At 37.2% G+C, this 23817-nt stretch overlaps 2 protein-coding genes across 9 annotated transcripts; one reads left to right on the forward strand and one right to left on the reverse strand.

Annotated features, from left to right (window-relative positions):
• Positions 1 to 80: 80 nt before the first annotated feature.
• On the forward strand, positions 81 to 11612 carry LOC110369901 (DNA replication licensing factor MCM4). The gene is made up of 17 exons (XM_064038175.1): positions 81 to 356; positions 529 to 657; positions 1042 to 1205; positions 2636 to 2803; positions 3036 to 3134; positions 3473 to 3605; positions 4064 to 4306; positions 4725 to 4953; positions 5316 to 5510; positions 5982 to 6158; positions 6902 to 6989; positions 7621 to 7781; positions 8124 to 8247; positions 8571 to 8677; positions 9061 to 9195; positions 9598 to 9808; positions 11424 to 11612. Exons 1-17 carry the CDS (start codon positions 224 to 226, stop codon positions 11517 to 11519), a joined length of 2592 nt encoding a protein of 863 aa, XP_063894245.1. The 5' UTR covers positions 81 to 223; the 3' UTR covers positions 11520 to 11612.
• Positions 11613 to 12092: 480 nt separating this feature from the next.
• On the reverse strand, positions 12093 to 23554 carry LOC110382215 (1-acylglycerol-3-phosphate O-acyltransferase ABHD5). 8 transcript variants are annotated; one of them, XM_064038093.1, is made up of 9 exons: positions 23380 to 23544; positions 21834 to 21875; positions 21153 to 21200; positions 19275 to 19351; positions 16330 to 16536; positions 15591 to 15765; positions 14885 to 15157; positions 14297 to 14483; positions 12093 to 13960 (listed from the first exon to the last, which is right to left on the reverse strand). In XM_064038093.1, the coding sequence occupies exons 2-9, from the start codon at positions 21848 to 21850 to the stop codon at positions 13730 to 13732; spliced, it is 1215 nt and encodes a 404-aa protein (XP_063894163.1). In that variant the 5' UTR covers positions 21851 to 21875; positions 23380 to 23544; the 3' UTR covers positions 12093 to 13729. The 8 variants fall into 8 exon arrangements, with proteins under 8 accessions (XP_063894163.1, XP_063894160.1, XP_063894164.1 ...); XM_064038090.1 differs by lacking the exon at positions 21834 to 21875 and adding an exon at positions 23106 to 23227; XM_064038094.1 differs by lacking the exon at positions 23380 to 23544 and adding an exon at positions 23106 to 23191.
• Between the last annotated feature and the right edge of the window lie 263 nt (positions 23555 to 23817).

Consider the following 23817-nt stretch of genomic DNA (forward strand, 5'->3'; position numbering starts at 1 on the left):
GTATTAACCATCTAAATACAAAAACTATAAATTAATTGATGTTTTTAGAAAATTAAGAATTTACCGGATTTTTCTGTCGACACTTGACAGATCATGTCATTTTTCGCGCCAACCGCCAAATGAAAACTAACCTGTCGAGTGTGTGCTTTGTTTGCCCCGCGTTTGTGTTTATATAGTGAAAGTAACGAATTAACTTGTACTGTGATAATTGTGAATCAAAGAAATGTCGACCCCATCTAAGCGTCCATCGTCGCAGGCGTCGTCGGATGCTTCAACACCGTCGCGCCGGACCCGCTCATCGCAACAGTTTGTTGTGCCTGAAACTCCGCAGCATTCCTCCGGCACCCCATCAAAAAGTAATTGCTCACTTTACCATTTATACAGACCAAACAACCAAACATTTAGCTTTAATGTCAAATTTCTAAACTAATTGTTTGCATTCTGTATCTAATTATGAAATTATTAGAACCTATTACTGTTTCGCCGGCTAGAGTAATCTCTCACCATAAACATGTCTGTCTGTTGAAGATGGCACTCCGGGTACTCCACGGCAGACTCCTCAGACGCCCGGTACACCAGGAGGGCGGAGGACGCCGCGCACTCCTCGGGAGGCACCGGGCACCTCACCCGCTCGTACTATGGCTTCCAGTCCACTTGGTAAGTTCTACATCTTTTCATGGTAGTTTTAAGTTATGCCGGATATGAACTTATGTGATATATGACCTTGAGTGATTTACAATAGAGCTAATAGATTGTCTGAGAGATCAATGAGAGCATGATGGCCGAGAAAAATTTGAAGTGGAAAACATATTCAGACAAAGTAAATTGGGAACTGAGCACAGAGAAGTAGAAGATAAAATGCTTGAATACCTATAACATCATTTTGATTATAGCGATTCATTATCAAGTTAACAGAATTAAAATCGAACTTACTTTAGACCAATTTATTTTTAATAAAATGTCTTGTAAAGCTTTATCATATAAATAAGTCAATGGTTTTTCCAAGCATTAAAGGCGTCTAATATATTTACTGTATTATAGGTACAGACATAGACATGAGCTCTCCCTTGAACTACGGCACGCCCAGCTCACTGAGCACCCCTCGCTCCAACCTGAGGGGTGCCATGACTCCTGCAAGGCAGAGAGCTGACCTGAAGAGTAACCAGCATGGCCGCAGTGTGCCTGCTCCTACACCTACTAGAAGGGTGAGTTTTGAAAATACTACAGGCTTTTCCTTTTTTTAATGATAGCGGTTTATTTATAGTAATTTTTTGCTGATATGAAAGAAGCATGGACAACGGATAGTCAACAATGTTAGGTTTGTAGTATGACATACAGGCTGAAAGTAGTAGCCACTTATAGATCTAGGACCTAGATTCTATATAGATACATACCTCTAAGTTAAGCTACCTTTAAAGCTTTAAATATCTAGAAACAAATCTGTTTAGTACTCAAATAAAATGCAATAAAACAAAAAATATTGATTTTGCTTTTTTATTTCATTTTTTAATTTTTAAATATTAAATAATGAACAAACCACTTTTTCATTGGAACATGTTTTTACATTTTACTTGTCAATTTGCCTTGTACGGCTGTGAGGAGGCCCAGGACTGGTATCTTCAGCCATTTGACCAGACAGTATAACGCGGGCACCAGTAGACTGAGCTTGAGACACAAGACTAGTGAACTATTCAGTTCTGAGTCATTCATTTCCATGGCACCAAACATCTTTCTAAAGTCATCTGTTGAGGTTGCTTCTTCTTTCTGTGACAACAAAATTAAAAAAATGAGTACTGTAGTGGAATCTCCAGTTGAAGTTTATTAGTTTAAGAGCTAAGCTTCTAAATGTGACCCTAACTACTCTGTACTGTTCTAAAGCAAACTTTACTGGACTGCAAAAATATCCTAGTTCAAACTATGTACCTAAAATACATGGTCTATCTAAACTCTAAAGCATTCTGAAGCTGTTCAAAGGCTACCTTGGCAAAATCTACGTTGAACGCGCAATTTCGGCACAACGGACATACAATATAGTCCGGTTTCTCCCGGATCCGCCAGTAATGGTTCAGGCACTTCTCGCAAAACCGGTGACCGCACGTCAGGGCCGCTGGGTCTAGCATCGAAGACAGGCAGATCCTGCAACTGCTCAGAATAGACGACGCCTTCACGTCCAAGCTCGTTGCAGACTCAAACTCGCTCTTAACACGGCGCTTCGGCAAGTCACATTTGGAATCGCGCATCTTTTGTGAAATTTTATCTTTATTGCATTTTTTTGTATTTCTTCATGATCTCGTTTTATAAAATGAGACCTGTCAATTTGGGTGTTTTTGTTTTTTGTTTGTGACATTTGTTTTCGAAATAGGTTGGATTTTAAATGTATCACAAACTTTTTTGTAATTTGTATGATGCAATGCAATATGCATGCTATCATCCATGAAATTATAATAGTAACTACACAGCCACAACACGGGATTCTAAATCCAAGCCACTAGTAACTTAAACTAACCAAAATAAAAGCCAGGGGATGGACATAGTCCACTTAATCTCCATCTAGGTCCTTTGTAACTCATTCAAGAATGATTTCAAACCACTTACATAAGCTACTTATTAATTACTATTATGCCTACTTCCACAGGTAGACGACACAGGCACAGAGGCGGCCTCCAGCGAGCCCCAACTAGTAGTGTGGGGCACAGACGTGGCCATCGCGGAGTGCCGCGACAAGTTCATCAAGTTCATACAGAGGTTCGTGGAGCAGGACGCCGTCACCAACGAGCCGCTTTACGAACAGAAGCTCGAAGAGGTAAGGAGTCATTCTCGAAAACTTGTAATTGTGTCGCGCAACAATCGTAGTAATCAACCTTATTAATATAACAATAAGGGTGCCTTTAAGTTTGCCGTAAAGGCTGCGCGACTGCGCTGCTGACGCGCGTCATGTCATCTATCAGCCCAAAATAGTTATTTAGATCATGCAAGCTGTGAAGACACATTTCAAAGTGGTGCTTGATATATGAAGCTTAATTGTTTTTCAACAGATCAACACATTGGAAGAACCATTCCTGGATGTGGACTGTGAACACATAAAGACATTTGATGCTAAGTTGCATCGTCAACTCGTCTGTTATCCACAAGAGGTAAGTAAAAAATATGACAACACACTGTCTTCATGAAAAAACAAATGAAGAAATTGCTGTCCAGCTAGATACCAGAACTTTTACTAGTACACATTCACAAACATACACACATATAAACACACCCATATACATACACGTACACGCACCCATATACATACATACACACACACACACACGCTCCCATATACATACCCACACACTTATGTAGGCCTGCGCATGTCGTGCACACATACAACGGCAGTAACCCAACTCATTGAATCCACAAAATAACTTGAAAGTTGTTCCACGAAAATGACCTTTACGGCTATCATCATAAGATATCACATATTTGAATACAGGTGGTGCCAGCATTCGACGCGGCAGTGAACGAGTTGTTCTTCGAGCGCTACCCGGCCGCCGTGCTCGAGCATCAGATACAAGTGCGGCCTTTTAACGCGCCGCAGCGACACATGAGAGATTTGAACCCTGAAGGTAAGTCTTTACTGTCTGACAGATTTTGAAACATCCGCAAATCTTGAATGACTTCATTTTAGAGGTATAAATCAAAAGCTTCTTCCAGCGATTTCACACTCTTGCCGGGATAACTCTTTCCCGCAAACAGATAAAATGTAGCTTGTATGTTATTCTGATATGTATATGTTATATTATTGCTGAGTTCGATTATATTATTATTGCCGATACAAACTTTCGTTCTTATTTTATTGGAGGCATAAAACAAAGGCTAGCCTTTAGGTAAAGGTAATGCAAGGCATATTCGTATGTTACAGACATTCACGTCAAAAATTAGCGGCCTGTCTCTTATTTACACAACCATAAACGCCAATTTTCTGAAAACAACTGTTCACTATGAATTTTCCCGTTCAAATTGTTTAAAAAAACGGATAGTCTCTGATCTCACCACACTAACCACCATATTCTCTTTTCCCCAGACATCGACCAACTAGTAACACTCTGCGGCATGGTGATCCGCACGTCAAGCATAGTCCCGGAGATGCGGGAAGCTTTCTTCCGTTGTGCTGTATGCGGGGCCGCGGCCACCGCGGAGCTGGAGCGAGGCCGCGTGCCCGAGCCCGCGCACTGCTCGCACTGTAACACGGCTCACTCGTACAACCTGATACATAACAGATCGCATTTCAGTGATAAACAGCTTGTTAAGCTGCAGGAGTCGCCTGGTGAGTGATACTTAGTTAGATACTTAAGAATATAATTTATTATTAAAAATAGTTGTAAGGTTGTAAAAAATACGGCAGTTTACTTGAAAGTAAATAGACATAATCTTAACAAGGATAGTTTGCCCCATGTTGTACTCTTAAGTTCTTTTTATGGTGTTTTGTTCTGGCTGAGGAAATTTTTTAAGAGTGGAGTTATATTCAAGTTGTCTCTGAACATCTTCAACACCCTACCCTGAAGTTTTATTTGGGTGGTCCTCTGTTACAATCACTGCCCTATTTCATTACTACCATAACATTATTTAGAAATAACTGTCAGCAGCCTTGCAATGTGATACCCATGTATTATTGTCGTTAAAATTCCGATAACTCCGCACCTACCGTACCCAGACGATTTTCCTCCATAAACAACCTATTCCAGACGACATGCCCGCGGGACGGACACCCGCCACAGTGAGCGTCCTCGCACACGGAGCCCTAGTCGAGGGCGTAGCCGCCGGCGAACGCGTGGCCGTCACCGGCGTATTCCGCGCGGCTCCGGCCACCGTGCATCCGCGGAAAGCCACGCTCAAGGCGTTGCATCGCACTCATATTGATGCACTGCATTATAGGAAGGTGCATAGTGATCGACTGCTAGAGACTGAGGAAGGGTATGTATATATATATAACACCATAATACCAATTCAAAAAATGTAATAATCATCAATATTAACTTATTCAAGCCTTGTAAAAGACCCTCTTGTTATTAGACAGCATATATCCAAGACCGACGAATGATAGTAGTTTTAATACATATAGATTAAATGGCTTCCGAAATCCAGAAACGATCTTTCAAGATACTCTTCTGTTTCAGCCCTCCTCTTTTTCTTTTCGAATTTGAAATGACCAGGACCAACAACTGGGTAAAAGCAGCTCTGGATTTCTAATAACAATACATGCAAGTATCTTCATCAAACTAAAAAAATGCTTATTCATACCAGTAATAATCATAAACTACACTTATTTCCCACAGCAAAGAACACCGTTTCCCGCCGGAACGCGTGGAATTATTCAAAGAGTTAGCCGCTCAGCCGGACTGCTACGAGCGTCTAGCGCGAGCCATCGCTCCGTCTATATACGAGAACTTGGACATTAAGAAGGGATGTCTGCTGCAACTGTTGGGCGGCACCAAGAAGAACTTCAATGCCGCTGGACGGACACATTTTAGGTATAGTAATACTTTTGTCACAGAATGCCGTTAGTTACTTTATGATAAGACTGTTTATGGAAAGGTAACTAGGCTTTTCAACACATTTAGAAAGCGCGTTGCTTGGAAGCACCATTTTTTTTTTCAAATTGTAATAATAGTAAAATAAGTGCAATTGGATAAGAGCCCTATTGTTGGCTGACAGTTTATTTTAAAGCTAATCATGAAACCAATATTTTACAGTCTGTCTACTGTCTGTTTACCTGATCGTTGTAATGTTTATACAACCATTAATTGCCATATTAATTTATGAGCCTGATTAAAATATATGCTAAACTTAACTAAATGTTTGCAGTGCATTAACACTTCCTAATATTTTCTTTTCTCTTTTTACAAGCTTTTATTTAACTTGCAATGTATGTATGTAACTATGTGTTTGGGTAGAATTTTCTATCATTTCTCACTAATTGAAACCTACAAAATCTTCTACAGATCTGAAATCAACATCCTCCTCTGCGGCGATCCAGGCACGAGCAAGTCACAGCTGCTGCGCTGGGTGCACGCGCTGGTGCCCCGCGCGCAGTACACGTCGGGCCGCGGCTCCTCCGCCGTCGGACTGACGGCATACGTTACCAAGGATCCGGATACCAGGCAGCTCGTGCTGCAGACGTTAGTTCGACTTTTCAAATTTCGTTTTTAGGGTTCCTTACCCAAAGGGTAAAACAGGACCCTATTGTTTTCGCTCCTCTGTCCGTCCATCCATCCGTCACCAGGCTGTATCTCATGAACCGTTATAGTTAGAGAGTTGAAATTTTCACAGATGATGTATTTCTGTTGCCGCTATAACAACAAATACTGAAAACTAGAATAAAATAAATATTTTGGGGGGCTCCCATACAAACATGATTTTTTTGCAAATTTTTGCTCGATATCGGTAACGGCAACATGTAGATGCGTTTTTATAAATAATGGTACGGAACCCTTCGTGTGCGACTCCGACTCGCACTCAGCCGGTTTTTTTCTTTCTTGTGGTGATGGAATCCGTTATATTGTTTAAATTCGTTTCCAAGATTGCATACCCTAAAGAAAAAACTGGACCCTTTTATTAAGACTTCGCTGTCCACTTTTCATCAGGTTATATATGTATCATGAGCAATGGTAGCCAAATAGTTCTCGTTTTCATAAATGATGTATAATAATTCCCGTTATAAGAACAGAAAACTAGAAGAAAAACATATCTTAGGGAGCTCCCATACATCTAATGCGATTCTTTAGCTAATGACGCGAGTCCAACTCGGTTTTTTATATAATTTATATGGAAAGTAGGGAGTATATAATGCACATAGAACATGGTTATATAAAATATCAGGTGATGTTTTCCGGAATGTAACTATTATTTGTTTATTTTTCAGTGGAGCGCTGGTATTAGCAGACAATGGTATTTGCTGTATTGATGAGTTCGACAAAATGAATGACTCCACCCGTAGCGTGTTGCATGAAGTAAGTACATAGAGTGTACATAGGTGAATTCATAAAGTGTACATGAGGAAATACATAGGGAGCTCATGAAGTGTACATCTATACTTATACTAGCGGTCACCCGCGACTTCATCCGCGTACAGTTTTTTTATGGTAAGCGGGCTAACTACAAATTTTAGACCCTCACTTCTAAAACCCCCGTTTAACCCCATAAGGAATAATTTTGGTAAAATCCTACCTCCCTTCAAGTTCGTAGGAGTTTATAGTTTCTGAGATTTCGTAATTAATCACTGCATAGTATTTCACTTTTACCCGGATTTACTCGCGTCCCGAGGGAACGACTTCCCATACCCGGGTAACATAAAGCCGATGTTACACGGGGATAGTGTAGCTCTCAATAGAACAAAAATCCCCCGATTTTAAAGACATTATTCATTACTGCTATGCTGCTATTAGTCGTAGCATGATGATATATAGCCTATAGCCTTCCTCGATAAATGGGCTAGCTAACATTTAAAGAATTTTCTGATTTATGAATTAGTAGTTCCTGAGATTAGTGCGTTCAAACAAACAAACAAACTCTTCAGTTTTATAAAATTAGACTAGACGACAATTTCCTAAATAAAATAAATATATAACTAAATTATCTCAGGTGATGGAGCAACAAACGCTATCTATAGCGAAGGCGGGTATCATCTGTCAGCTGAACGCCCGCACCTCCATACTGGCGGCCGCCAACCCCGCCGAGTCGCAGTGGAACAAGAACAAGACTATTGTGGAAAATGTGCAACTGCCACACACACTCATGTCCAGGTATTATCTTGTAAAACGCTTATGTTATAAGGAAAGATTGCAGAAATACAGTTTTTGCAAAACTAGATTTTGGAGCAAGTAAATTCCGACCTCCCCGATACCCTTCTCCACCCGCGCTACCCGTTAATACATATAAATTGATTTCTGTGCAGCGAAGCGCAATGTTCAATGACGACAATAAGTTTAGCGAGAACATTTGCCCTTACCTTGTAAGCCTAAAGCCAAATAAGCAATTTGAGTTCCCTTCGTTTGTTTTTTTTACCTGGGAAATACAAGAAGACAAGACTTTTTGTTAAGTTTACGTAAAAATTATAAATCTAGGTCCATTCCTTATGGTTTCAGGTTCGACTTAATATTCTTGATATTGGACCCACAAGACGAGGTGTTCGACCGACGTCTAGCTTCACATCTCGTCTCACTCTACTACAAAGATTTCACTAATTCACAAGACGATGCAGATATGGTGGTAAGTATTACGACTTACATTAAAAATATATATATAATATGTTTAATTACAATTATTAATTATTATGTCTAGCTTACGCGAGGAGTTTCAGCGGTGTCGACACTACTATATCCCGCACCCGGATAAAAAAGAAGCCTAAATTTTATTCTAAAGTAGGTATCAGCTGCTGCCAAGTTTCATCAAAATCCTTTCAAACGACTGAAGAAGATACAATCATACGCTCAAAAACTTTTGCCTTTATAATGTTATTGTAGTTGTAACATTATTATTTCTACAGAATGATACTATTGCACAAATTTTATATTTGTCTGGTTGTGTTGCAGGACATGTCTCTGATGCGCGACTACATAGCGTTCGCGAAGGAGCACGTGCAGCCCACGCTCAGCGAGACCGCGCAGCAGCGGCTCATAGACTCATACGTCGATATGAGGTATATTACTATCCTATTGCTTATTTTATCGTTCGTGTCGTATCGTTACGTAAGCTTCAGCAATTTACCTAAGTTTGACAGTGATAGAATGATGTTTGAGCAGCACTTAAAATTAAGTGATATTTCAGAATTTGGCTGTTTATATTATAAATATGTATGTTAATTTCCGGTTCTCACAAAAATATATGCAATAAGTATACTAAAAATGGACTCATGCTTGTTCAGCATGTGGAATACAAAAAGGCGACAGTCAAATATCTTTGGGATATAAATTATCTGATGAATTTGAAAGTAATCTTGGAACATTCGAAATATGTCTGTGTAAATTGTCTCCTTGTCCCATCTTTAAACATATTTGCATGGATTGTGTTTTCTGTTTCCAGACGTGTGGGCAGCGGTCGCGGTCAGATCTCAGCGTACCCGCGGCAGCTGGAGTCGCTCATCCGCCTCGCCGAGGCACACGCGCGGCTGCGCCTGTCGCCCGTCGTCGAAGTTGCTGATGTTGATGAGGCCTCCAGGTAGGATTCTGTGCTTCTAGAGTATTCTAGAGATACTGTACGTATACGATACGTTGTCAGCTTTCTTGAAAAAAAAAAAATTTAAAGGACATTATGCCTCTCCCCTTTCGGGTCTTCTCTGTAGTCGTAAGAAATGGATTTTCCAATTAGCTTGTTGGTACTTTTCTTTTTTATATATTTAACACATACCTTTTAGTTAGAACTACTGTTTAATATTACTTTGTATTATGGAACCACTACCAATTTCCATTATAAAACCTCATTTCTAAACCACACTTTGTTCTACCTCTCTACTTAATACTAGCGTGCCCATTATTTTGTGTTACTTTATATTTCTATTTTATGTATGTAATGCAATAAACAACACGAATATGTAACACTTCTTATTTTTATGTTCCCCAGACTCCACCGCGAGGCCCTAAAACAATCAGCAACAGACCCGGCCTCAGGGCGCATCGACGTGGGCATCCTGACGACCGGGCTCGGCGCCGCCGCACGCAAGCGCCGCGCCGAGCTCGTCGCCGCGCTCAAGCAGCTCATACAGCCTTACTCCAAGCCACATACTATCACGCATTCCAAGCTGCTGCAGGAGATTAATGCTAATTCGCAAGTTGTGAGTAGTTTTTGTATAATTATGTCCTTGATAAGTTAGATTGAAGTGTGGTATAAACTGTCTTATGTTGAGTTTTGTCGTATTTTCCTGCGATTTTCGGCGTCTTGGTTTAGTTCTACCTGTACCTCAGGGATAATGTAGCCCAACAGTGAAATAAGTTTTCAAATCTGTTCAGTAGTTTAGTTTTTGTTTCAGTAGACTTGAAGTATAAAAAACGAAACAAAAAATTATTTCCTCTTTATTATTACATCAGAATAAAAATAGGACATTAATGATGACATGACATTATAAAATTCTGATTCAAGATGATGAAACATTATGAATTGAAGTTGATACTCTAAATATTACAAAACATTACGCAATTAAAAAAAAACTAGATAGTGATTCTTATCTCCATCTTTATACCACTTCTTTGTACCAATAAGATTAGTCATCATCTTCCGAGCCTTTTCACAACTATGTTGGTGTCGGCTACCGGTCTAACCGGATGCAGCCGAGTACCAGTGCCTCAACCATAGATATAATATTACTAAACAAGATTGCGCACGCTCAAAATATATATTTACGAAAATGAACTCTATTCTAACACAATAAGGTACTAAATTGGTTGCATAATACACAGAGGCAAATCCGAGCCGAGAGGGATAGTTCGAACGGAGGCTGTTTGTCTCTTTCTAACACCTTGCCAGCATAAAAAAAAGTTGTGATCAAAAGTTTTGTCTTCCCAAAAAGCAATTGAATCACTTATATTTTTATCTTATTTTAACAATTGTAAGTCAACAAATTAATAACAATCGCATTAATTTATTATACTTATAAATTATTTATATAAATTATTATTCTTAAAACATAAACAACATAATTTTTTCTAGCGGTAACCCTGAACATTCTTGGCGCGTAATCAGCATTTAAAATTTTGTTAATATTTTTTGTATTAAATCAATTTAAACTATTGAAATGGTGAAAAAGTGTTGCGTTTATACTCGTAAAAGTGAATCCTATGATGGTTGCAATATATCGTTCCACAGGTTCGCTAATAGTAACATTTTCGTAAATCAAACAACTAGGGTGCCCATGAATTCTTGTAATGAGTCAAAATATGGGTGATGGATTTTAAAACTGTTGTACTATTGTTATAGCTTGACAAAAAATGAAGAAAGGCGACATAAACGGCTCAGCAGTCTATACGTGAAGTAGAAATACAAAAAAAAACAGTCTTCACTTCGAATCTTCCTGCTTTTATACTGCTAATTCCCGCTAATTATTAAAAGCCTTTATAAGTATCTTAAGGTCACAAACTGCGTAAGTTAAAACTTCAATACCAATCTGCGTTTAATAATCTTAGCAAATTCAGATTTGTCTCACATAGCTTAATCTCATAGTCGCCCTATTAGAAAGGGACAGACAGCCTCCGTACTAACTGTTTCACTCGGCTCGTTTTTTGGATTTATATGCGCAGTCCTGTTTACTAATATTATGTCTATGGCCTCAACACAGTTACCCGGGCAACCCAATACCTCTTGGTTAGGCTACTTGTCTAACCAACTTACTTACTAGGTTCTGACTGCCGTGTACTTAACATTAATAACTAACGAGTATTTGTGTTATATTTCAGACTGTATCCCGGGAGCAGCTAGACGAGGCTCTGCGTGACCTGCAAGATGAAGGGAAGGTGACCGTCGTCAGCCACACACATCTGAGACTCTGTTGATCTGATTACCGTGTTGATTTATTTTTTTAATTATAGTAATCGTTCCCATCTATTTTTGTACTCTGTTTAAGTTTAAATATAAGCCATGTTTTTTCGTAAGCTTTGTTTTATTTGGAGGCATATTTATCTTTTACTTGGATTAAATAAAGCCCAGAATTCACCAAACCAGTGACGGTTTTATAGTAATACACACTTCTCGTCGGATATAGAATAGTAGATATGTTACTGTAAAAACCCGAATTATGGTAAATCCTAAGATTTTCCATTAAAACCTAAGATTTACCGACATGAGTTGGTATATGTATTTATTTATTATGGGTTCTGTTAGTTATTCTTTAACATGCTGGTTTTTTTTTGTTAATTTCTTCAATGTACAAAAATTACTTTTCTACAGATTTATTATATGTATATATAAAGGATTTTTTCGGACTAAATCGGTAAATCTTAGGTTTTACTGGAAAAACTTAGGATTTACCATAGTTCGGGTTTTTACAGAAACAGATAGATGGGCAATCAAGTGCCGACTAAGTATTTTTGAATGCAATGTATGTAGGAAGAAAATAAAAGAAAAAATAGTTTCAATAAATTATCTTTATTTACACAATATCTCATTCCGTGTATCAAAAAGCCTGTGGCTAAACAACAATACTCAACGAACTCGCGACACATAGGCAAACAACACCGTTGTGCTTGCTGCGACAATAGTAATCTCATATTCAAATGTTCTGTGTCTAGATACAATATTTTAAAACCTGTAAGGCTGCCCGCTCACGTCAGAGTGTAGGACACAATCGGACCGATTTTTGTAGGACCCTCTAATTAGGATTTTTTGACCGACTTTTTGTTAGACGTTGCTATCAGTGTGTTCTATTTATCTCCTACAAAAAATCAATCACTGATTTATCGGACGCGGGTGGACAGCCAGACAAATTCGCATATAAATAGCTTAATGGTGAGGTGCACCATTTAACTATAACGATTACCCAACCATGTAGTTACTTGCCGCCCATTGGTCAAATTGGCGATTGAACTTTTGAAAATGGTTCGGTTATCGTTATAGTTAAATGGCGCAACCCACCGTGAGTATAAAAGAGATTTATGAAGTGACAGATTTGAGTAAGTTTAGAGAAGTTATATTGGAAAACAATAAGAAGGAAAGTTTATTACAGGTTTATGACATATTTCGATAAACACAAACACATTTATAATATGAAACTACTAACGTCTCAACAAAGTAAATAAGTTGGATAAAATAGTCTCATTACATTGTGATCCCTTTACACGTTCGAAGCAGGTACTCGGTAGCTCCACAAGCCAAGTATAAAAAATGTTAACTTTATAAGATGTGGCGCCAAAAAATACCAATATATTTCTAAGAGGAAAAAACTAACATTATTTTGAGTTGAGAGAAGATTTAATACTAAAGGCACTGACATTTAGAATTAAAATAACATAATTCATGGAAGTATGGAATACTTAATATATTATTATTGTACGCTCCAGGATATTGGTCGTGATAAAACTTCTTCGACTAATAACAAAATATAGTTTTTACAAAACATAATTAAAACATTTCATTAAAGAGTCAAACATTAACAAAATCATAGTTGTTACCCGTAACCTGTATTTTAAACATACATACAACATATTCTCTGAATTTCATTAAAACAGCCAAGTGACCCCAGTTTTGATATAATTTGGATAAAATTTGAAAATGTAGATAAAATAAATTAAGCACTATAATTTTCTTACCTACAGTAAGTAGTTGGTTTCAAATAATATTTTGTAAGTAGTTATTGTGCCCAAATGGTCCGTTAAAAGCATCCAATATTTAAGAAAGGGTTTTAGATTCAGTTATGTACTTTAATACTTCATTCGACTAAGCTATCTGCTCCCGCGAGCCACATTTAGGCCTATCTTAGTTTCACCACACAATGTGACAAAGTTCTGGGCAACTTTAGTCGATTATATAAAATCGATAAAATCAAATACACATAGATCTCTTAAAACAGAACAATACAAACAATTCTTTTTTAAGAAAATAATATTATTAAACGGAGGTTTATTTGAAGTTTCTCCTGCCACTCGCGATTGTAGTCAGACCTCCATTTACATATACAACTTGAACTCAAGCAAGACGTTACAAATTAGTCCGGCTATAAAACCAAGTGTGCGTAACAATTAGTACTAGAACTAATGTACTTGTATCATCAGGACGTTTGCGCCTTCTCGCTGCTTGCTGGGGCAATCGCGGGGGCGGAGCTTGCGGCGTGGGCGGGGCTCGCGGGGGTGGAGGCGGAGGCTTCGATGGCGGGGGCGGAGCTTGAGGCGAGGGCGGGGCGCGGGTCGTGCCCGTCTGCGCGGACGCAAGCCTCGAGGACGAACTTGTTGAATAGCTCTGGCTTGTCTAAGTATACGTGGTGGCCGGCGCCATTGATTACCTGGGGGTAGACATTGTTAACATTAATTCGCTGTCATTAGTTGACTTTGCAAGTCTGTGTCTGAATTTGAAAGTGTTGTTAATAAGTTAGATAGGCAGTCGATCTATAATTCAAAAAGACTGTTAATGGAGTCCACGGCCGATTTCGGCTACCGTGGCTGTTCTCATATAAGGAGATCAGCCAACTGTGCTGGACATATTATTACAGTGCACAAACATTTGCGCAGACACAGGTGCACTCCCTATTTCTTCACTCTCATTTCGGCAATCCGACACGACCGGAGAGAGAACACAAGCAGGGCCGACATTTACGTTCACGGGAACATACGGGCCTTACCTGTACATAAGTGTTGGCAGGTCCTCGATGCTCGAGCAGCACCTGTCCGCTGCTGTTGTCGACCCAGGACCGCGAGCCGTACAGCACGGTGATGGGCAGCGCCGGGTCCAGCTCGTCCACGCGACGGACCATCGGGTTCTTAGCCCAGCCGAAACCCGTCATTAAAGTGTGGAAGGCACTTTCGCCGCTAGAAATAGTAAAAATAATGAGATTTCGATGAATTGAGGATCTCTTTCTTTTTTGGGAAGTTGGTTAAAGGTAAACATAAGATAAATATGATTTATTTATTTGTCCCAAACATGAGTTTGCAGTACATAGGTTTGCAAATAGTTGTTACATAAAAAACACATTCTTACATAATTTACCAAAAAGGGGGTAATTTTTTTTCAATAAAACGTCATAACAACATACATATTTTTTACGATTAATCTTGTGGTGCTGTGGAAGAAATATTTGTGTTTGCAACGATAAGCATCGATAGAACTTGGCCATTGAGAAAGCATAGATATTTTAAACTGTTAACCAACTTTCGACTTTGTCTTCATTGTCAAGAAAGAAGAAAGAAAGAAAGACACATTTTACACGTACCTAGGCGTCTGCGAGTTACACTGGTAGATATACTCAGGTATAACCCTCTCCGCGTCCTGCACATAGTTGAGGTACTTCCTGGAGATGTCTGGCCTGGTCTTACTGACCAGCCACTTGCCAGCCGGGCCGGCCGCTCGGACCGCCCAGAGGGGGTTAAGTGGCTGAACTGCGGTGGCTATGGCGCGGACCCATAGGGGCAGTTGGGCCTTTTCGTACGCGTTCGGGGGACGCTCTGCGAAGCCCCATGGGTCGGCTAGGACTAGGTGACGGACTCTGTAAAGAGAAAAAATGTATGTTGAGAGTCTACTTCAGCTGTGTTTATAATTAGGTAGATAATGTTGATTTTAGGCTTCATAGACACAAGACCCTCCATAAAAATAATGAATTCTATTCTCAAATTAAATATATAAAAATATTACAAAACTGATGCAGAGCCCTGTTTTCTTATATTGACCGACATATTTGACTTAATGGTATCACCCAGCTTTTAACAATGTTACCAGACACAACTGAGTAGGGACCCTTATTTTACATGAAGCGACTGCCTATCTAACCCCCGCAACCCAGTTACCCGGGTAATCTGCACATCAACATCATATCAGTCAATTGCCGTCCACCGCTGAACGTGTACACAGGGAGGCTTACATATTTAACATGGAACATACTCTAAAACACATCACATACTCTCTTTTCACTATAAACTCACCTCTCCGGGTACTTAATAGCATAAGCAGTAGCGATATATCCGCCGAGACTGTGTCCCAGCAGTATGAACTGCGACAGGTTGACCTCGCGCCGCCACTCCTCGACTGACTCCACCCACTGGGCTTCAGCCTTCTGAGCGTCTGACGCGAACTTAGGACGGGAGCTGCGACCGAATCCTGGACGAATAGGGTAGAAGAATGTTAAAATATATTAGCAATAGATTGTGATTGACATCGTATTTACAGGAAAGACTTCCGGGCACCTTTATTATAGATTAACTGTTTCCCTCGGTTTCACTCGCGTCACGTGGAACTACTGCTCGTTGCTGTATAAAATATACAGCCTATGTCAACGGGGATTGTGTAGCGTCCCAACATCGAAAGGATTTTTCAAATCGATTGAGTAGTGCCTTGAGCTATAAACTACATAATAATATTGTATATGACCTATTATTATTGTTATATATTATGCATTAACCTTTGCTTTATAGTCGAATAATCACACTAGCTTAATAAATAATAAATCAGCTTTACTAAAAACAGTAAAAATTCTACCAAAACTACAAACGAACTAAGTACAGGAAGCAATTATGTTGCCATAATATTTCATCTCGACTTTCATCGTAAAATTTTTACAAACATTTTGGAACATTTCCAAAACTCCACGGAGCACGTGAAAATTTACTATTTATCACCTACAGTGGTACTACGCTATTTAAAAGCGTAAGAAAGTTCATTCACCTAGTAGATCGATGGCATAGACGGGTCTCGTAGCGGCAAAGGAGTCGAGGTTAGGGCACCAGAGCGCTAGGCCCGCGCCCATACCATGCAGTAACACTAGTGGAGTCTTAGGGGACTCGTCGTTGAGTGAAATGGTCCATATCTTGTCGCTCTGTCCCACCACGCTGCCTATGTCCACGTAGAAACGCTTGTACGCTGTTTTTAAGCCTGGAATCAAATAATTTACACATTTTAGAGAAGGAAAGATTTATCTATGCGTGAAATCAGGTCAAACTATTTATGTAATATCTTACATAAATAGTTTGACCTGATTTCACGCATAGGTAATATCTTACATAAATAGTTTGACCTGATTTCACGCATAGATAAATCTTTCCTTCTCTGGCAGTAGCACATTTTTAAATGAGTCCAAAATTCTAAAGCAAATTGCTCTACCGTTTAGCAGAACTAAAATGTAGGTAGTAGGAAAGTAGTAGCAAAACTGTTTTAGATTATCTAGATGTAATCAACCAGGCTTGCATATCAACTTTGATCGAAACTAATTTCACGATTAAAATCTCATACTAAACTACTATGGCTTTGGTGTACAACGGGGTTTCTTTATTAAAAGCGATGAATCATGTATTTGATATTCTTCTTCAGGAAATTCTTCCTTAGCTATCTAAAGGAAGATAACAAGAACTTAATATCCAGGAAGGCTGTTGGGCTAAGGCCAAGTTTTCCAGGTATTCCTACACGGAGTCATCTTAAACCACTTTATTTTTAATGAAATTCGGACTCCCGCACTAAGCCGTACTGGTGCCAAGTAGTATATTTTTGTGTCCTAGTTCACAAGGCTCTGATGTTTATGATTTTTAGTGCAACCTATTTCCATTACAAACATTAAATTCTTCAGGTGAAAATTACAATAAGGATATATTCTAAACATCCCTGCACGCTCAGGTAGGTTTTTAGATACAATAAAATATTATATATATATAATATTATTGCTGCAATACAGGTTCTGATAACACGGCCATACTTCCGTTTCACAAAGATAGTACGCTTTGTAATTAATTGTATGAGTCAAAGCGTCATGGCGACAATGTCCAAAGACCAATTGCGAGTAACTGTCCTATAATAATAATGGCGTCATAGCCGATTGTCGGCCGCGACGGCTGTTTTCGTATAAGAAGGGCTAATTTTCTGCTGCGCAGGACATAATAAATTGCACAAGCATTTGCGCAGACACAGGTGCACTCACTATTCCTTCACTTTCATAGCCCAATGGGACGAAAATCTGGCCGCGGAGAGGTAAGGCACAGGACCGACATTAACTTGCTATTCGATGCACGGGTGCATCAAGCACAAACTTCCTTATTCCAGGCTGCTTTGTGAAAGTTTCTAAAATCCATGAAGCGATTACTGTCTGACTCTGGAATATCCTATACCTACCTACCTACCGGCTTAATAACTACGACAATAAGTAGATATAGGTAAATATTCGATGATACATTTTCAATAATCAAGGTGATACAGTATTAATGGATTAACAAACGATAAGCCTCGGAAGGTCACCCACTGTGCGAAAAATTGATAATAAAGATATTATCAGCGCAATTTATAATAGGAAATTGATTAGAACAATAATGAATGGACCTACTAGAAATTAAGGAGTCGTAGGCGTACAAAATTGGTATTTTGTACGCCTGCGAGTCAATGACCTTAAATGATGAGTGTTTCGTCTAAACCAGTTTCAAGACCTATTTGCCTGACTAAAATTGTTGTATTAAAAATTGCAATTATGTTAGTTTTCTATCGAAGATAACATATCTGATAAAAGGCTTATCCTTACACGCCCCCACGTAACTAATTAAATTAGAGGATTATTAAATATCCTTGCATTATACTTCCTTATAGCTTTGGACCTCGACTTTAGAGAATTAATGAAATTAATTCCTTTCAGTTCTTCTTTAAACTAAACATCCGAAATTATAGTTAAGTTTATCAGTTCTTTATGATTCAGTAGTTTAGTCATACTATCCTAACTCCAAAGTCTAGAGAGGTTCAATACACGCTTCTAGTGCAGATAACGAGCCATGCTACTGATCGTTATCAGTCAGCCCGCGCCGTGTGTCAAGTGCTTTATCTACAACTACATCCCGGAACATAATTACGTGATAAAACTATGCAATTTAGACTAAGGACTCCTTGGTAGCTGTTATAAACAAACGTACTTATATACTTCCGTTGAGTCTTACGGTATGAAAATTGCTATCTCTAGAAATTTCTCAATGCGAAATGGTTCAGAAAAACAGGGGTTTTATCCAATTACTGCATTTTTATTAATTTTAAGCAATTTAGTAATTATTGGCAGTTTTATCTTATATCATATTATGTAAATTGAGATATGATTTATTTATCATTCATGAAGTCTAAGGTACAGAAATGACACAAGAAATACCTAAAATTACCAAATATGAAATCGATGATACTTCCACATTGTTCGAGATAATGTACACTATACAATTAAATAGGTTAGTTTATAATATCACCTATGAGGGAGCCCCTCTAGAGGTACAATTATAGAGACATTACCCCGTCCAGTAATCGGTAAGTTCCGCTCTATGAACATACGAGGGCGTTTATAGCAGGCAAAATATACATTTTAGCGATGTATTTTGAAGGATTTACTAGTAAATGACCTTCTAAAGGTAGCTGATTGAAGTTTACAGCGATAAGGGATGAGTCAGATCAGCGTATAATTTTATTTTTACAATTTGTATTGTTTTGTAAGTTTATGATATATGATGACTTATGATAAGTAAATGTGAGTTACAGAAAAACTACAAAAGAGTTTCCTCCAACCATTTCCATAGACAACACAGGTGTTCCGACTACCCTCATTTGCAAATTTCGTTAGAGAAAAACTATGACCTATTTATTATTACAAAATTTGTACTTACATGATAATATTTTTTTCTCAACATTACGTAGCATTGCATCCGACTGCCGCGTCCAGCTGAACCACCCTCCGGTCCAACTAGAAACACAAAAATAATACACATTTACAACAAGCAATTCAGTAAAAAATTGTTAAAGACGACTAACAAAGCGTATTTGTTTATTGACCCACATTTAGAGATTTAATAAACATTACCCTTCCGTACGCAGTCGGGTATAATTAAAATTCCGTGTTAAATAAATTGTCTTAAATATTATAAAGAGGTACAATTTGAGACATTGTAGTACTGTAAGATTAGCCTGTTGTGTTGGAATGGAGATAGTTACGCGTTTGTCTCTGTAATTTTTTGTACAGATAAGGTATACTAGGTTACTATCTTAATTTTACTTGATATGGCATTACTTTTAAGTCGAATTAAAACTTTGGCTCAATAAACAATACGTTTGTTTTATTAGTAAACACACGCTCAAAAATAAAACATGGATAAAACAAAACCGAAATGCAAATAAAAACAAGTTTATAGGGTTAGTTATTTTTATACAAATAGTATATTACCTTAGTAACTAACAGCCAGTTTCTTCATCAAAAGTAAAAGCCAAAGTAAAAGTCAAAGTAATATCTAAAGCAAAAGTAACGGTCAAATTCAATTTTTCTATTAGTTTTGCTGTCACTTTAGCCTTGAAAAAACGAATTTGACCGTTACTTTTACTTTAGACATTACTTTGACTTTTACTTTTGATGAAGAAACTGGCCGTTAGTATATCAGTTAGTCATATTATTAATCAAAGAATGAATTCGTTACAATGAGTAGCGTTAGTAAATATTTTTTTAGTTAATAACCAGGGGGTTAAAGAAAGATTCCATAAAAATATATTGGTGGCCTGCATGGAAGACTGATTTTTTTGAATACTACGATCCTATTTCTTAAGGAATGAAAAAAAAGTTTTTCTAGTAATCTTGGCCTCAATTCAGTACAAGTCCTAGTCAAATTGAAAATACATGAAATATATTGAAAAAGTACGATACGAAAATAGGACATTAATTAATTTCCTTTGTATTACTTGTTTGTAGGAAGCAAAGGTCAAAGCTAGACACAGTCCAAGGCTACTCAGTCATTGAAACCGATGAGTCACGGACCGGTCACTTTAGTTTCAAAATAATGCTGAATCATTGTATAACCAGTAACTAAAAAAACTACCTAAATTTATATTGTCTAGACCACTTTATTTATGATGAAACCGTATAATTAGATGTCAAAAGGAAGTCCCTGATATGGTGGAACTTTATTTTCCCTAAATAAAATAAAAATATTTAAATTATAATATTTTTTACATTAAGTATTTTAAAAAATGTTTAATTAATTAACACCCCGCTTTTTTTCATTATAAACGAATTAACAATAAAATTTTTAAGCTTCAGAATCAACTACAATAATTTAAAATCCAATTTTATCAAATGCGCATAACTAATGTTAGCATTTCGATTGCAAGGCCATTTTTTTACAAAACAACTTTTAGATAAACTTTGACCTAAGTTGCTCGTGAACTGAATAATATTTATTTGACTCTGATCCTGGATCCTGGTCCTATATTCTATCGTAAATTATAACAGTATCATGACATAACTTTTGTAATTACACCTACTGTTTTATTGGTATTGAGCTGTGCAAACTGGAAGATATTTTTTAAGAAATAAGTTGTACCATTTTCTCTTCTAGTTTTCTCATTAGCTGTCTAAATAAACTTATAAATAGTTTATAGTCATTAATATTCCCAGAATTAGTAATATTGATTAAAATAAATAAATAAAAATTAGCTGTAAATAAATAGAACAAGCATTGACAACTAAAATGGTGACATCAACTGGAAATATATCTTACTTCCATATAATGGACAGAACAGTTCCAATCCATGTCCTGCTAACTGTACTGAAATTTAAAAAGAAAAACCATCGATATTTAATTAAAAAAGTAATTAATCCAACCTAGGAGGTTTAATTATAATTAGACATACAAACTCATGGACTATTATTTGGTTAAAAAGCAAAGTCATGCTTGATAATGAATGAGTTGAAGAGAAAAAGTTGAGGAAAATCAATAATTCAAAGCCAAGCCTAATAAGCCTTAATATATCTCTCTAACATCAAATACACGCAAGATGATGCAATTGTATGATTATTCAAAAGATAAACTGGAACTGAAAGGGTAAATTACACACTTAAGAAAACCATACAACATACACACACAAATCATAGTTTTTTGGATAACTATACAGTCAGGCAATCAAACATAAACACACACAAACTTCCTATACACAATGGCTACCATATGCTGCATGCACAGAGCATGGAATGGCTATATTACTCTGAGTATATTTCAATATAAATTAGATGCTAAAAATAAGTAGGTATGTTGTTAGTTTAAATTTTATTTTACTTTATTACAATTTAGTGGGTAAATTACTGTTTTTTAATATTCTCCAATAGCAGCCATAATGTATAGATGTGAGGGAAAACAATCACAAATCACACACACAGACACAAAAGCTATAATAACACTTGCTTATTGTCGAACACCATTGGTGTGCTGAATAAGATTATTTATCTGAAAGAATACCATCATTATGTTATCTATACTATTATAAAATGACAAATTCATATCTATATTTATAAAAGAAAGTTGCGTTCACTGCCTACAACTCAAGAATGTCTGAACTGCTTAAGCTAAAAATTAGAGGGCAGGTAGCTTAGACCTGGGAGAAGGACTTAGGTTTTCGTCACCATCTGTGAGAAGAAGTAATAAATATTTGTACGGCAATCTCCAAAATTACTGAATGTTTTTTTTTTTCATTTAAATATAGGTACTTTTTAAAGAACAATTTTGTACTGATAATATTCTTTGCTTATACTGGTAAATGGATAAGCTTTGTTTACGTTTTAATTCCATGGTTTAACTTTGGTCTCTTTTTTATGATGTTATTCTAAAAAGATAGAATCACCATGACTAAGGTGTTTCTAATCAGGAAGTTACATCAGTTTTCAGAATATTATTTCTCAGTTGATGCAATACTATGTAATCTTTATTTGGTTTGATTTTACAATTTCAACTTAGTAACTGCGTGGTTTATACATATTAGAATATGTACCTATCTATGTAGTCAGAAGCCAGTAAGTCTGACACCAATCTAACCAAGGGGTATTGGGTTGCCCGCTTAACTGGGATGAGGAGGTCAGATAGGGCAGTCGCTCCTTGTAAAGCACTGGTACTCAGCTACATCAAGTTAGACTGGAAGCCAACCCTAAGATAGTTGGGAAATGGGCTCGGAGTTTGAGAATATGTACCTAGAGAATTATATGGAGTTTTCATTAATAAATGTAGCCTCATTTAGGAACATATTTAAGATACTTAATACTTACTAAACTAAGATGGTGTATTGACTAATCATAATAAACTGTATCTACATTTTTTATTCATGATTTTTATAATGGAACACCATTTTATAATGTTACTGAATATTGACTAAAATATCAGTGAATCCATTATTTTTATTGTATATCAAAGAAAGACATAGAATAGGTAGACAGAATATTTCAAAATTGAGATAATCTCTGAACAACCTTTTTGATTCCCTTGATATTTTGAACTGGTCAATAAATATTGTTGGTGCAATTTTAACCTATGGGACTTGGTTTTAGAAGATAGTGGATACAAAAATGTGTAATGAAAAGTTTATTGATCCTAAATAGGATGAAGGGATATCAAGAAGTTATTTAGCTGCAGTGCATGATATGATGGAATAGTAAGCAAAGAAAAATGTAATGTTATGTGAATTACCTTAGGAAGCCAATAATGACATGATAAATGAACGGCATGAGATATTGAGTCCAAATATAACAACACGGAATGTGAAGTCTTGGCATAACAGTTGTGAGGCTCAAGTGGTCTCTGACGAATACCTACAAAAATATCAACACCTCAAACATGACAATAAGAAATATAAGCAGAGGCAAACGCTGGCTACATACGAAAATTATTAAGCAATTGCGCAATAATGATACGCCGAAATGAAATGAGATATAAATTACGAATAAAAATATTTATGTTATACCTGGATTCCGTAGACTCAAGATTCAATTCACTACCCATTTGGTCACTAGTACTAATTCAATAAACACATATCACTTCCGCGTTAATTAATACTTTCGTTATCGGCACGATTTCAAGTAAGCATGTTATTTCTCTCTAAATGCGTAAAACAAAATGCCAAAAAATTAAAATTGACGATTTGACGTGAAGTTTTAACTGTCATTCTGACGTTCGTATTTCAGCGCAAACGTTCAAAAACACAAAACCACTAAATGATGTAATAAACATCTAAAAGTGAGATAAATAATTCGTAAAAGAAGTTGAATGACATTTTTATTTAATGCGTAGATTAACATTAAGTTATTTTCCGTTAAGATTAAGCGTCGATAAAAAAATTAAGTTACTTGGGAAAAAACTATGGGAAACAACGTTAGGTACGGCTTACGTTGCCGTTGCTATA

Source organism: Helicoverpa armigera, chromosome 15 (assembly GCF_030705265.1).
Source record: "Helicoverpa armigera isolate CAAS_96S chromosome 15, ASM3070526v1, whole genome shotgun sequence".
NCBI classification, from domain to species: Eukaryota; Metazoa; Arthropoda; class Insecta; order Lepidoptera; family Noctuidae; genus Helicoverpa; species Helicoverpa armigera.